At 41.0% G+C, this 14,882-nt stretch overlaps 1 protein-coding gene across 2 annotated transcripts in view; it reads left to right on the top strand.

Moving 5' to 3' along the window:
• COL4A1 (collagen type IV alpha 1 chain) overlaps positions 1-14,882 on the top strand; it is a 209,249-nt gene that overhangs the window by 119,052 nt on the left and 75,315 nt on the right. For both annotated transcript variants that reach the window (XM_084610506.1, XM_084610507.1), the window contains exons 13-20: positions 829-918; positions 2,826-2,861; positions 3,018-3,077; positions 7,271-7,315; positions 7,596-7,649; positions 9,400-9,441; positions 10,860-10,953; positions 12,917-12,952. In XM_084610506.1, coding sequence (XP_084466632.1) covers positions 829-918; positions 2,826-2,861; positions 3,018-3,077; positions 7,271-7,315; positions 7,596-7,649; positions 9,400-9,441; positions 10,860-10,953; positions 12,917-12,952 — 457 coding nt within the window. The remainder of the gene's footprint in view (positions 1-828; positions 919-2,825; positions 2,862-3,017; positions 3,078-7,270; positions 7,316-7,595; positions 7,650-9,399; positions 9,442-10,859; positions 10,954-12,916; positions 12,953-14,882) is intronic.

Here is a 14,882-nt window from a genome sequence, read left to right as displayed (position 1 = left end):
TAAATATTTTGTCTTAACCATTGTAATTCTGTATATCTGGATTGCTATGGAGGAAATGAATGATTATCACCCTATATTTTATGTAATGTAATTGTTGAGGCAAAGTTTCATGAAGAATATGTGCAGAAAAAAAAGTAGAAGATTTAGTGAGATTGATTTGTTGACTTACTTGGGTTTGCCTTTTGCAAAAATTGAGTAGGAAATATAACAGCAGAAATAATGTGCATAGTATATAGGGTCTTTTAGGAGGTGTATTCCTTGAACAGCTATTGATTTTATTGTGTGGAAGCAGGTGGAGTTCCCATCTTGCTGAGAATAAAATAAATACACACGGTATATCATCCAAATTTACTCTCTCCTAGGGTTTAGCTTTATGGGAAGCTCTAATAATGGTGAAACAGCAGAAACTTCAACCTACTATTTTCTTTTAAGCTTGGGGCTTCTCTGCATGACCTCTTTTCCCCTAGCTGGTTGTTTTCCCTGATAAAGACACCTCTTGTATCCTTGTAGGGATTAACAAGGTGGACCTGCCAGTATGACTGAGCAGTAATTACGCTGCAGGCAGGGTGCAGGCAGGTTACATTAGGGTGACTCAGAGCAGGGTCTTAGTCTGACAGCCTGTTTGTAATGTGCTTTTCTGCAACTGCATGTGCAAACCTTTGGGTTACTAGGTGTTTGATTTTGATAAAATAATAATCCAACAAACATCCTGTCATTTTTTTAAAGTGAGTGGTAGTTCTATTTTATTTTAATGATTGTATTTATGAATGTTCTCCGTATAAATATTCTTTCTAATTAAATTAATAATCCTGAATTTTGTGTCAATAGGGTGAACGAGGAGTGGGGGGCCCTCCAGGTCCACAAGGAACTGCCTCACAACACAAAGAGAAAGGAAGTGTAATCATATATGGAGAGAAGGTGAGAAAATATTACTTAGTCCTTACAATATTGGACTCCTAGTTTCTTTGCTTAAAGACTGTGGGGACAAGCTTACTAAAGAAAGACAGGGAAACCAGCGTTATAAGCAGTCTAATGCCAATTATGCAAACTTGGTCCATGTTTTAACTTTCCTGAATAAAGTTTAATGCTCTTCCTGTAAGTATATGAAGAATTTGTATAGGGATAATCTGTGAATATGCTAATACCTGTGTAAATAAGTCACGTCTCTAGAAGACTTTGGTAACAAGGTTATACATTAAAGAATAGTTTCAGAGTAACAGCCGTATTAGTCTGTATTCGCAAAAAGAAAAGGAGTATTTGTGGCACCTTAGAGACTAACCAATTTCTTTGAGCATAAGCTTTCGTGAGCTACAGCTCACTTTATCGGATGCATACTGTGGAAAGTATAGAAGATCTTTTATACACACAAAGCATGAAAAAATGGGTGTTCACCACTACAAAAGGTTTTCTCTCCCTCCACCCCAGTCTCCTGCTGGCAATAGCTTATCTAAAGTGATCACTCTCCTTACAGTGTGTATGATAATCAAGGTGGGCCATTTCCAGCACAAATCCAGGGTTTAACAAGAACGTCTGGGAGGGGGGAGGGGTAGGAAAAAACAAGGGGAAATAGGTTGCCTTGCATAATGACTTAGCCACTCCCAGTCTCTATTCAAGCCTAAGTTAATTGTATCCAATTTGCAAATGAATTCCAATTCAACAGCCTTTTGTAGTGGTAAACACCCATTTTTTCATGCTTTGTGTGTATAAAAGATCTTCTATGCTTTCCACAGTATGCATCCGATGAAGTGAGCTGTAGCTCACGAAAGCTTATGGTCAAATAAATTGGTTAGTCTCTAAGGTGCCACAAGTACGTTAAAGAATGTTCTCTCATACTTCCGTAAGTTTTAATACAATATCATGTATGTGGTGAACTGAGAGAAGAAAGGCACCCCATTCCAGAAACTGAGCAGTTCAGTTACACTCATGTAATCTTCCTCTCCATACTTCCTTTCCCTGCGGTGTGTATTGCACAGCTCTAGTAGGGAAGCCAACGACAGCACTGCACAGGAATTGCCCATGCAGCCCAAGAGGAAGCATAGGTGCTGGAACTAGGAGTGTGGGGGCCACGGGGTGCTGCAGCACCCCTGATTTCAAGTGATTTCCATTATATACAGGATTTACAGCTTGGTTCAATGGCTCACAGCATCCCCACTATACAAATTGTTCCAGAATCCCTGGGAGGAAGTGTGACTCTGGAAGGTGCAGTTGAGATCTGCAGAATTGGGATCCCTTTTACATTGGATTCCCAGCCAGTGCAGCCTTCTCCTTCCACTAGGCTACTGACTGTCTGTGGATGCTTGAGGGGAAGTTATGGATAAAAAAATGTGGCAGAAATGTTGTATCTTGTACTGAATAACATTTCACCTTCCTGTGGCTTTTTCTGCTGAGGGAAGGTTGGGGCAGATAGGGTGATAGGCCCAAAGTGTAATATACAGGCTGATCAACATATTTTTTCTGGTTAATTGCAAATATATTTAAAAGTTGAACAACTAATTTATATTAGATTTATGCTCATTAGCAGAATAACCTCCAGTGAGCCTGAACGCTAATGAATTTTATAGTTATTTAATGGGGCATCATAAGCAATAATTTATTAGTATAATTCATTAGATTTGAATGGATTCTAATTTTGTATTTTAAAAAAAAAGTTTAAAATTTGACAAGCTACCTTTCCCTGCATGCCTACTAGGCCTTGTAATTTGAAAGAGAGTGGGGAACATGGAAACAATGTACTGTATCTGACAGAGAGGAAATGATTTATTCCAGAAGTGGATTATGGATAATTTTTCCATATATTGATTTTCATTGTTTTTTAATTTTATTAGGGTGAACCAGGTGAAAAAGGTGATAAAGGGATTCGAGTAAGTATTATGTAATCATTTTGTTTGTATTAAGAGATTTTACCAGACCCAATGGCGACCATGCCTTAAAGGACTTTGTGTGTCTTAATGGCTTATAACTAAAATAAAATGTACAACAGAAAATACAGTATGATTAATCTGGTTTGTTTTCTTAAGGGATTTGCAGGCTCAAGTATCAAAGGGGAAAAAGGTGAACCTGGGAAACCTGGCTCACGAGTAAGTATACGGTATTTTATCAATAAAAACTGAGCATCACTGTTAGGGCCCTACCAAATTCACAGCTATGAAAAACATGTCATGGACCATGAAATCTGGTCTTCCCCCGATAAATCTGGTCTTTTGTGTGCTTTTACCCTATATTATACAGATTTCGTGGGGGAGATCAGCATTTCTCAAATTGAAGGTCCTGGCCCAAAAGGGAGTTGCAAGGTTATTTTAGGGGGATCACTGTATTGCCACCCTACTTCAGAGCTGGGCGGCCAGAGAGCAACGGCTATTGGCCAGGCACCCAGCTGTGAAGGCAGTGCCCCACCAGCAGCAACATAGAAGTAAGAGTGGGAATACCATACCAGGTCATCCTTACATCTGCGCTGCTGCTGGCGGTGGCTCTGCCTTCAGAGCTGGGCTCCTGGCCAGCAGCTGCCGCTCTCCAGCTGCCCAGCTCTAAAGGCAGCACCAGATTTAAATAGCTGAAATCTATTATTTTTAAAATCCCATGACCGTGAAATTGGCCAAAATGGACCGTGAATTTGATAGGGCCCATTGTATTATTTACATAAAATTATTAAATAAATATTAAATTTGATATCTTATCAGTGAGATGTAAGATGTGATATATTTGTTAATATGGGATTTTTGCCAAAGCTTTCTATAGAGCCAGCTTTCTGCAGCTCCCATTGGCCTGGGACGGTCAACTGTGGCCACTGGGAGCTGTGGGGGGCCGTGCCTGTGGATGGTCAATGTAAACAAAATGTCTCGCAGCCTGCCAGTGGATTACCCTGATGGTCCATATGCCAAAAGTATACAGTGATGTCTAAAAGCCTCACAAATACTTTACAAAGTATTTAAGGTCTGATCCCATTTTCATTGAATTGACAGTTGACTGAATTCCATTGACTTCAATGGAAGCTGGTTCAAGCCATTACAGGACAGAACATAACATACCCCCCCCCAAATGATTTGTTATCCAGCATGTTGGGGGAAAAGGGAGGTGCCCATTAGTCAAAAATTCCAGTTACCTCAGAGTTATACTTACCAATGGAGGGAGTGAGTTTGGGTGTGGGAGGGGGCTCAGGGCCAGGGGTTGGGATGCGGAAGTGGGTGTGGGGCACAAGCTCTGGGAGGGAGTTTGGGTGCAGGAGAGGGCTCGGGGCAGGGGATTGGGGCACAGGAGGGGTTTGGGGTGCTGGATCCAGTCGGCGTTCACCTCGGACATCTCCCCACAAGTGGCGACATGTCCCTGCTGCTCCTAGGCAGAGGTGTAGCCAGGCAGCTCTGTGCACTGCCTCCACCCACAGGCATCACTCCCGTAACTCCCACTGGCCACAGTTCCCAGCCAATGGAAGCCACAGAGCCCGTGCTTGGATATCAGAAATGCTGGTTTATAGAGCTTTCTGGTTGGTAAAGTGCCGGATAACCCAGCTTTTACTGTACTTAAATGAAAGATTTGCATAATTAACTGTGCATAGTGTATTTAAACTGTATAGTTTAAATACACTATGCACAGTAAATCTGTTTAATTTACACATAACTTTTCTCCTACAAGGGGAGGAATGGAGAGAAAATGACTTGACGAACATAAGTTACCTTGCTCATTTTTAGCTTGTTTTTCATAGATTTTAGGGCCATAAGGGAAAGTTATGATCATCTAGTCTGAGCTTCTAAGTAACACAGGCTATAGAACCTCACTCAGAAATTCCTGTGTCAGGCCCATAACTTCTGGATGAGCTATAACATATCTTTCATAGTTTATTAGCATGGGTAGGTTTCATATAAAAATCTAAATGGAATGTTTCTCAACTGATGGGTCATGCTCCCTATGGGGATCATGAAAAGTAGTTAAGGAGGGTTGTAGGCATGGGAAATGTTACTAAAATCTAAACCAAAGAAAATCTTGCTCCTTCATGCCCCATTAAACCTTTACCCTTCAAGGTTAAGTATTCTCTGTTAACATCTCAAAAGACAAACACAGATAAATTATATGGGCTTATCATTTATGCATTTTGTACTCTTAATGTAGGTTTAAGGGGCCTGTGAAAATATTTGACTTCAAATAAGGGGTCACCAACTTGAAAAGTTTGAGAAACTCTTGCAAAGAAATCAAAGTATCCTGGTATAGCTTGTTCAGGGACATCATGCTACTTTTGGTATTATCTCCTGAACAAAGTTTTTAATGTTTATTGCATATTTTGCTCTTTGGGTAGATCTCAATTACTTCTGAAGTAATGACAATTTTTGAAAGAAACATTATCGAACAAATCCTTAAAATCTGAAACTCTAGTTTTATTGAATGATTTGTCTACAGTTTGATGAATTATTTGAAGAATCTTCATTAAGTTTTGGGATTACTACTGCTACTTTCTCTCTTATAAACATTTTGAAAAATAAGTATTTACATCCCTTTATCTGCTGGTTAACCAACAGCTCATTCTTCCTCCGTGGTATGATTCAGAATTGCATATTCCGGTTATAGTCTGATTATATGTGTTATTTTCTGTTGTGTATCATTTCTTGTCCTACCAGTTTTTCTGTTTTGGGTGTGAATTTGGTGTTTCTTTGTTTATTTTTATGGAACTAATTTTTAATTAGACTGAGTTGCATGCAGTATTCATGCCTTACACAGTCTGAATATATTAGTTCAATGTCTCTTTATATATTCTGTGCCAATCTACTTTCTTAATACAATTTAAGATAGCCTAAGTGTTTTTAAATATATAGACAATAAACAATTTATAAAGAAATTACCCTTAAAATGTGGTAATTGTTTGTAGTGATTTGTTTACCAGTTATAGCCATTTCATGAATCATTTGTACTCTATTGCACATATACATATAAATATTATCTAACCCTAGAATGAAAGGCACAATTGACAAATAAAATGCTATAGTCCTGATGTAAAAAAAAAATATTATAAATCAGTCACTGATGCCTTTGATAGTCTAGAGTTAACTAAGAACTAATCCTTAAATTGCTGAAAACAGATTTGCATTTACTTTCAAAGTGTTACAAATAGAGGAATTAAACCACACAAAAAAAAATCCATGCTTTCTTTGAGACCCATATTAACAAACACATCTAAAATATGAGATATGAAATCCTCTCTGGCAGTAAATGGAAGAAATAGAGGTACAGTATTCTGAATAGCCTTGTATAGCTAATTTGGCAAAATGTGTAGACATCAAAATCATTGTTCAGGGCATTCCACATTCCTTACTTGTTCTAATCGTGGAACTTCCAATGACATCGAAGTGCATTCCACACATCAGTGAGTTTAGAATCTGCCTCGCACCTCTTTTAAAATAATAGTATTTTTAGCTAAATTTAATAGAAGAACAAAACATCCACAAAGAGACCGGGTGTGGGGGGAGGGCAATAAAATAACCTAGAGTAAAAAACAAATACCGTATGTACAAATCCTAAAAGAAAAGAAATGTGCATACTTAATTTGAACAGGTTGATAAGGCTTTTAGCTATTTTTTACTGATTTGAAAAATCACCCCCAGAGATCAGAAAGTAAAACAAGAGCAAAAGAAACATATATGGCAGCTAATTTGCCTAATCAGCATTATTTCAGGAACACCTGTCATTCATGGTATCTATGCACAGTCATTCCTAAAAGAAACAAACAAAAAAGGAAAATAGGAGATAAAATTTGATTATATAATAAAATAAGAACAATATTAATTGTCTACTAAAGTACCATCTGAGCAACATGGCGAGATCAGCAGTTCTGTGTTTGACTCTAGATCAGCGGTTCTCAAACTGAGGGTTGTGATCCCTCAAGGTGTTGCGAGGTTATTACCTGGGGATTGAGAGCTGTCAGCCTGTGCCTGGCTAGACTGATAGCCGGAGCCCCTGTTAAATTAAAATTACATTAAAATTAAATTACCTCCATTTTTAATTTATAAGGGATGGGGGTCACATTCAGAGGCTTGCCGTGTGAAATGAGTTGCCAAAATAAAAAGTTTGAGAACCACTGCTCTAAATTATCAGCATGCTGGGAAATGTACATCTTCAGTGGTCATCTTTTTGCCCATTGTCATACATTGTGCATTGTTAGCTGTGAAAGGAGGATTCATGAACTCATTATATTGCTGGATTCTTAGTTTTAACATTTCAGGCAGTGTGTACAGAAATGATACAAATTTGATGTTCATAATTCAGTAATGTGGAATTTTGTGCTTTACAGGGAAAACCTGGAAAAGATGGCGAGAGAGGACCAAAAGGACAACCTGTATGTTTCACTGCATTTTTAATATTACTCTTTAGCTTTTTAAAAGAAAAAATTGTCTTCTATACTAAATGTTTGATTCCACTGTATGCAAAAATAAGAAAAATGAAAACTGTAGAGTGATTCCAGCAGATTTCAGAATTATTTATATAAATTGCCTTTTGTGTTGAAAAAGTGATCAGTTTGAGGATTTAAACTGAGACACTATCACTAATAAGGTACAACTGTATTTATTGTGTCTGATTTGTTTTTTCTCTCCTCTCCCACTCGAATATACGCATAGGGTGAGGATGGTAGGTTTGGTGTTCCAGGACTACCAGGTGACCCTGGTCCTAAGGTAAGTAATTAAATGTTATCTCTTTGGGACAGAATTAATAGCTAAGATTCCATTGTATGCATTCATAGCTTACAGTAACCAGTTACATATTACACACACAAAAAAGCTATGTTAAAAATATTATTAAGATTGCAAAGTCAATCATTCAAAAGTTAGGAAATGCCAGAATTAAGGTGGCCTGTGAAATCTTATTTCGGCCTCCTTGTGCATATGAAATATCATAGTCATTAGTTACATGGTCAAATGTCCTCCCTCTTTCCCACACCAGCCCCACCCCACCTCCAGCTTTGAGTCTCACTGCCTTTGCCCAACCAGTCACAGTTTCTCTCTTCTCCTGCCTCCCACTCCAGTCCTACTCTCCCAAACTCTTTGTCCCAATCTGCTCTTTTCCTCTTCCCAATCTGGCGTTTGTCTCCTCTGCATTCAAATCATACTTTCTCCTTCCTGGCTTTCTCCTTCATGTTGTCTGGGAGCCAGCATGAAGGGCACAGAGAGCACAAGAGAGACAGACTCCCTGCTCTCGGATCCAGTGCCCAGCTGTACCCTGGCCTACAGTAACTGGGAACAGCCATTACAGAGAAAGTCTAGCTTAGTGTTTGTACCCCTGGTCTGGAAGGATCATACTCAATTTGCTTGTGAGGATGCACCATTTGATTAGCACAAGGAGCTGTGAGAGGCTCAATCACACTCAATGAGGACAGAATCTTTGGAGATTTAAGCTCCTAAAATCTAAGGCTAGGTCTACACTACCTACCGATCGATATATCGGGTAGCGATTGATATATTGGGGGTCAATTTATTGTGTCTAGTCTAGACACGATAAATCGATCCCCAAGTGCTCTCCCGTCGACTCCAGAACTCCAGCACCATGAGAGGTGCAAGCAGAGTCGACGGGAGCAGCGGCAGTCTACTCACTGGTGTGAAGACGCTGCGGTAAATCAATCTAGGTACATCGACTTCAGCTACCCTATTCTCATAGCTGAAGTTGCATACCTTACATCGACACCCCCACCCCCCCAGTGTGTACTAGGGCTAAGAAGTCTCCCCTGAGCGTGTGTGAACTAATTTTTTCAAAGTCTTATAACATGGCCAGATTTGGGCAGATTTTAACAGGGATAGCAAAAAGTATAGCCATGACAAAAATGCCACCCCCTGACAATTTTCAAGTCCATGCGCCAAAGTATGGGGGAACTAGAGCTTTCCAGGTAAATGGTTGTCAGAATTTTTTACCATGGGCAAAACTATGTATAGTTCCCTAGCATAATTCTCATTTTGGTTGAAATTTTCCCCCCAAAATTCAGCCTGAAGCAGACACCTACCATGAAAAATTTCATCCCAAACAGTTACAGTTTGGCAAAGTTGTAAGCAATGGAAAACAAGGTCTTATAATGGGAAATGTCAGCATCTTAATAATAGGGAGTGCTACCAGACCTGCCTGTAATAATAAATGTAACTTAGTATAAAACAGTGCATGTCTCGTCATTTAGAAAAATACTGAACATACTGCCCCAATTAATTGGCTGCATACTTCTTTGTATTTTGTGAGTTTTTGCAAAAGAAGGGGTCTGTATACATGAATCCGGCCCAAATTTGCACTTGTAAAGTGGATTCTATACTGATCTTGTTCAGTGAGTTGTTGGAACATAAAGTCTTCATGTGTAAGACTAAAAAGCTAATGGAATGCCATTGGTAGATCAGTTTTCATTGTGTGGTACTTGAGTTTAAAAATGTAAATTGTTTTTCTGTTCAGGGAGACAAGGGCGCACAAGGTCTTCCAGGACTTCCAGGAAGAGTAAGTAAATTAAATTTTGCTTATCTGAAACAGACACAAAATACCAAACCAGCATGGAAGTCAAAGCACTCAGGACTTTTTTTTAAAAGGCTATGCATGGGTTCCGATCCAACTGAAATCAGTGGCAATATTGCTGCTGCCATGCTATTATTATAAAGTAGTACAGATAATTACTAACAATGGTGAAAATAAGGACTTCAGAGCATGGTTTATTGACTGTACAGTGTAGTACAGGGTTTTTTTCACACTACTTTTAGATGTAGATTGAAGTTAGCCAGGCACATACGTGTCCCAAATTCTATGAAGTGTTTTCTCTATATTTGGGATAAAAGGAATGGATAACTTCTTTCAACCAACTGTGCATTATTCCTGAATATTTCTATAACCCCCAAGGAGATTACATAGATTCCAGGGGGCGATATATAAATATATAGTGCTCAGGATAGATAAATATATAGTGCTCCTCATCCAGTCGGAGGGGCTGGATGTCTCCCCCAATCAGGAGCTTGAGGGGGGCTTCTGTGAGTTCACCTGTCACTGGACCCTTCCCTAGTTACACAAGTGAGCTGCTGGGTGGCAATGTGGCCTGAGCGCTGCCTGGGGAACTCTATGGGCCTGGGTTTGAGGCTTGTGAGCCCTCATACCAACACTCCTGTATGGGACATGCTCAGAGTCAGCAGGAGGCATAGCTAGAGCGTCCTGGTGATTCCTCAGGTGTCATAGCAGCTGCTATTAGTCCATGCAATTTACGGCAGTCCCGAGGTAGTTCCAAGTTATACCACAGAACAAACTGGCCCCTGGCAGCCCCAAGATCAGAGAGGCTAGGAATCTCCAACATACCTGAGCTCTTCAGTTATGTATTTCCTTAGGCGGTGCGTGACTCTTGCATTTGGGCTTGAGCACTGGAAGCTCCCTAGAAGTGTGGGAGGCCACCAGTGCCCGCTGCCCGGACCATGGCTCCGCCCTCACTCAGCACCCTCCCCTTGAGGCACCGCCCATGCTCCACCCCTGCTCTGCCCTGAGGCCCCACTCCCACTCCACTCCCTCCCCTGAGGCCCTGATCCACCCTCTTCTCTCCACCCCCTACCCTAAGGCTACCCACTCAGTACTCACTCCTTTCTTCCCCCTCCTGCCTTAATGGTGAGCCACAGAGGGGAGGGGGTGAAGAGGAGCGAGTGACGGTCGGGGGGCTCAGGGGGAAGAGGCGCTGTACAGGTGGGGGGACAGGGAAGAGGCTGAGCGGGGCCTCGGGGCAGAGTGCAGGCATGGCCACGGTTCTCAGGAGCTTCCAGTGGTGGCACTCCAAAGGAAGGTGCACCGCTTCCAGCATTTCTTGCCCTGTTTGGGGATGCTTAGTCTCCCCATGGCTTATTCCTGCTGCTCATGTGCATTTCCTAATATCTTGGTCTGTGATTCAGGTAATAGGTACTGGAACAGTGGATGCTTATGGTGAAAAAGGAGACATTGGTCCTCCAGGTTTTCCAGGATTAAAAGGTGAACAAGGTCTAAAAGGTATGCATTTTTATTTCCTTTTTGTCTTCATATATGCTCTTTATATCTTTTTAAATGAGAATATTATTGAATTACTTGAATGCTGTAATGGAGCTATATGATAATGAAATGCCCTGATTTTGTCACTGATTTGCGGTTGAGTTATTACATCCTGCTTATGTACATTTCCTATGTAATTTTGACTGGGTATGGTATGATTCCCTTTGCTGTATGGCATGTTTCACATTTTGTTGTAGTTTTGCTGTGCTCTATGTAAAGGATTAGGGCTGGGCAAAATTTTTCAGACAAATAGTTTATTGCAGTTTCAGTAGACCCAAGCTATTTGTGAATTATCACAAATTTGTAGAATATTTTTGGCCAGAAAAATGTTTTTCTTTCGCAAGAGGTGGTCATTGTGCTCACCTTATAACTTTTAGCTCAGTGATTAGGGTATCCTAACCACCAGGCTGTTGTCTACTCTGAGATGGGTCTCTCTCCAACTCTGCTGTTGAATCTGTTTCAATTTGTATAAAAATGAAATGGTCACTAGAGACTTAGAGTAGATTCTCTCCCCTCCCAGGTGGGTGGACTGATGACCAGCCTACAGAGACATTCTCACTCTCTCTTGTTTTGGCCCAATTTGTGTATCTTATACAAAGTGGAACAGCTTCATCCGGAAAGATCGAGAGAGATCCATCCAGCCCAGAATAGCTCATAATCCAGTGGTTAGGGCACTCACCTGAAAAGAGGGAGACCTGGGTTGAAATCCATGCTCCTTTCAGGTTAACAGGGGATTCAAAACCAGGTCTCCCCATCCCAGGTGAATGCCATAACCACTGAGCAAAATGTTATTAGGTGGGCAGCTCTGGCTCCTCCTCCTGCCATTTTATGAATCTAGGCTTTTAACAATGTCTGGAAATAACATTTCCTGAGGAACAAGATATTTCATTTGACTTGAAACACACTTTTTCAGTTCACCAAAAGTTTTTGGAATTTTCAGGTTCAGTTCAATCTGAACCAATTTTTTTTTCCACTATTTTGAAACTGCCAGAGAACTGAAAAAATCAGATATTAGATAAGGCTGCAGTTTGGTACTCGGTAAAGTGGCCACAGAAGGAACAAAAGGCCTGATTCTCCTCACTGAGACACCAGTTTTATGGTGGTCATACTCCAGTGACCGCGACATAGAAATGTACATTGAGTTATAGCAGCAGGAAAGCAGGATAATAGAAAAGAGATTCAGGCACATAATTTCCTTAAATAGTCACAATCGGTAATTACATTTTCTGTCTTAAAGGGTATGTAAGTAACTTATAAAGCTTGTCAGAAAATAGATGGGGAAAACTGAGCATTCTCCCCATTTTTTTGGAAGAAATTTCAAAACTTTTGAAACTTTCCAGCTAGTATGGTATTCCTTGCACATCCTGAGTTCTCACTGACTTTAACAGGAGTTTGGGGCACAAAGAATGCTGTGTCAGGTGTTTAGCAAAATGTCAGGGGCTGATCCTCCCAGTTCCAGTGGAGTGTTGAGGGCACTCAGCATCTTACAGGACCAGGGTCTTTCTGACAAATTTCTGTCTTGCAGACTTCCACAGATGTCCATCTCCGATTATTTTTTACCAAAATTTTTGCAAATAATTTTAGATTAAATCATCTGAGTTTTGATTCTAGGTATTATTTTACTCTCCAGTGTTATAAGGTGGTGGTAGATATTTGGGGGGAGGAATAGCTCAGTGGTTTGAGTATTGGCTTGCTAAACCTAGGGTTGTGAGTTCAATCCTTGAGGGGGGGCCATTTAGGGATCTGGGACAAAAATTGGGGATTGGTCCTGCTCTGAGCAGGGGGTTGGACTAGATGACCTCCTGAGGTCCCTTCCAACCCTGATATTCTATGATTTGCATAATAAATGCTCTGAGATCATTACTGTTGACATTATCTATTTCATTAGCATTCATCCCATAATAAAAAGCACCTTTGTTTTTAGGTTTACCAGGTGTACAAGGACACCCAGGTCCTCCAGGTATGAACATCTGACTGTTGTTTTTATTCACTCTTTACAAAAAAAATTCTTCTGGGGTCAGTCTTGAAGGGTGCTGAGCACCTGCCACTCTCAGTCACTCCCTGACCTCCAGAGTGGGCATACGCTGCCCTCTTGGGGGATCTAATCATCCCCTCAAGATCTTTTTATGGATTGTCCCTCCCCATGTATGGAAGGAGAATGTCAGCTATCTCTGTGGCACAATCCCTGCTTTCTATGGAGAACGTTGAGGCTGTATTAATTTTTCATGGAGTCCTCTCTAGGGAACTAGGGAAACTTCTCCTAAAATGGAAGTGGGATGGGGTCTGAGAGGAACAGCCAGACAGAAGAAGCCCAGAAAACATAGCTCCCTTAGAGCCATGCACTGTCCATGGACCCGAGGTGAGGGCAGGAAGTCCTAGCGCTGGATTCTGGGGGTGCCACCCTAGCTGACTGCTCAGAGTGTTTGTCTTCTTCTCTTATGAGTTTTCAGGGGAAAGGGTGACACATCTTGGGATTTGTCCCTTTGTTTGTTATTGAGTATTGAATTTAGGGGATTTATCCTGGTGTTGACCTTCATTATCGCTGGGTGGAAAATGTCAAACACAAATTGAAATTAGTGAAAAAATTCTGAGGACTCCAAAGCAAGGTCAATAAATATATCTATATTTCACCTCACAAGCCATGGCCTTGACTCCTGAGTTTTAAAAAGCAAACAAACCATTTAAATCTCCAGGACAAACCTTATACCTGCTTCAAGTCTGCCAGTGATATCAATGCTATGTGGCTGTCATGGGCTGGTATTATCTGTACTGACAGTGAACTAAGTATTCAAGCTTGGGTGAAGCAGTGTCATATTATTGCCAGGAAAGTTTTCAAAGTTTAAGGGAGAGGATAATGCATGTGGTAGGATGTAAAAACCCCTAAAGAATTGTGTGACAAGATAAAAAGAACAATGACTTTTAGTTAGTCATTGCTACAGAGTAGACTTCGATGAAGTGTGGGCTTGTGTGATTTTTCAAGTCTTCTTTTTTAATGTAGTAAAAGGAACAGAATGTTTTAAAAATCAGTTCTAACGATTAATGACGGATCTTAACAAAAATCACTGATGAAGGTTTTGAAAACTAGAGTGAACAGTATGAATTGCTAAAAGAAGATCTTTAGTAGTCTCCCTCTACCTATTATGATGTGATTGGAATAACAGAGACTTGGTGGGATAACTCACATGACTGGAGTACTGTCATGGATGGATATAAGCTGTTCAGGAAGGACCGGCAGGGCAGAAAAGGTGGGGGAGTTGCACTGTATGTAAGAGAGCAGTATGACTGCTCAGCACTCAAGTATGAAACTGCAGAAAAACCTGAGAGTCTCTGGATTAAGTTTAGAAGTGTGAGCAACAAGGGTGATGTCATGGTGGGAGTCTACTATAGGCCACCAGACCAGGGGGATGAGGTGGACGAGGCTTTCTTCCGGCAACTTGCAGAAGTTACTAGATCGCATGCCCTGGTTCTCATGGGAGACATCAATCACCCTGATATCTGCTGGGAGAGCAATACAGCGGTGCACAGACAATCCAGGAAGTTTTTGGAAAATGTAGGGGACAATTTCCTGGTGCAAGTGCTGGAGGAACCAACTAGGAGCAGAGCTCTTCATGACCTGCTGCTCACAAACCGGGAAGAATTAGTAGGGGAAGCAAAAGTGGATGGGAACCTGGGAGGCAGTGACCATGAGATGGTCGAGTTCAGGATCCTGACACAAGGAAGAAAGGAAAGCAGCAGAATACGGACCCTGGACTTCAGAAAAGCAGACTTTGACTCCCTCAGGGAACTGATGGGCAAGAATCCCTGGGAGAATAACATGAAGGGGAAAGGAGTCCAGGAGAGCTGGCTGTATTTTAAAGAATCCTTATTGAGGTTACAGGGACAAACCATCC

This window comes from Lepidochelys olivacea (genome assembly GCF_965140295.1).
Source record: "Lepidochelys olivacea isolate rLepOli2 genome assembly, chromosome: 1".
Lineage (NCBI taxonomy): Eukaryota > Metazoa > Chordata > Testudines > Cheloniidae > Lepidochelys > Lepidochelys olivacea.
The sequence above is the reverse complement of the archived record's forward strand: the minus strand, read 5'-3'. Positions and strand labels throughout refer to the sequence as shown.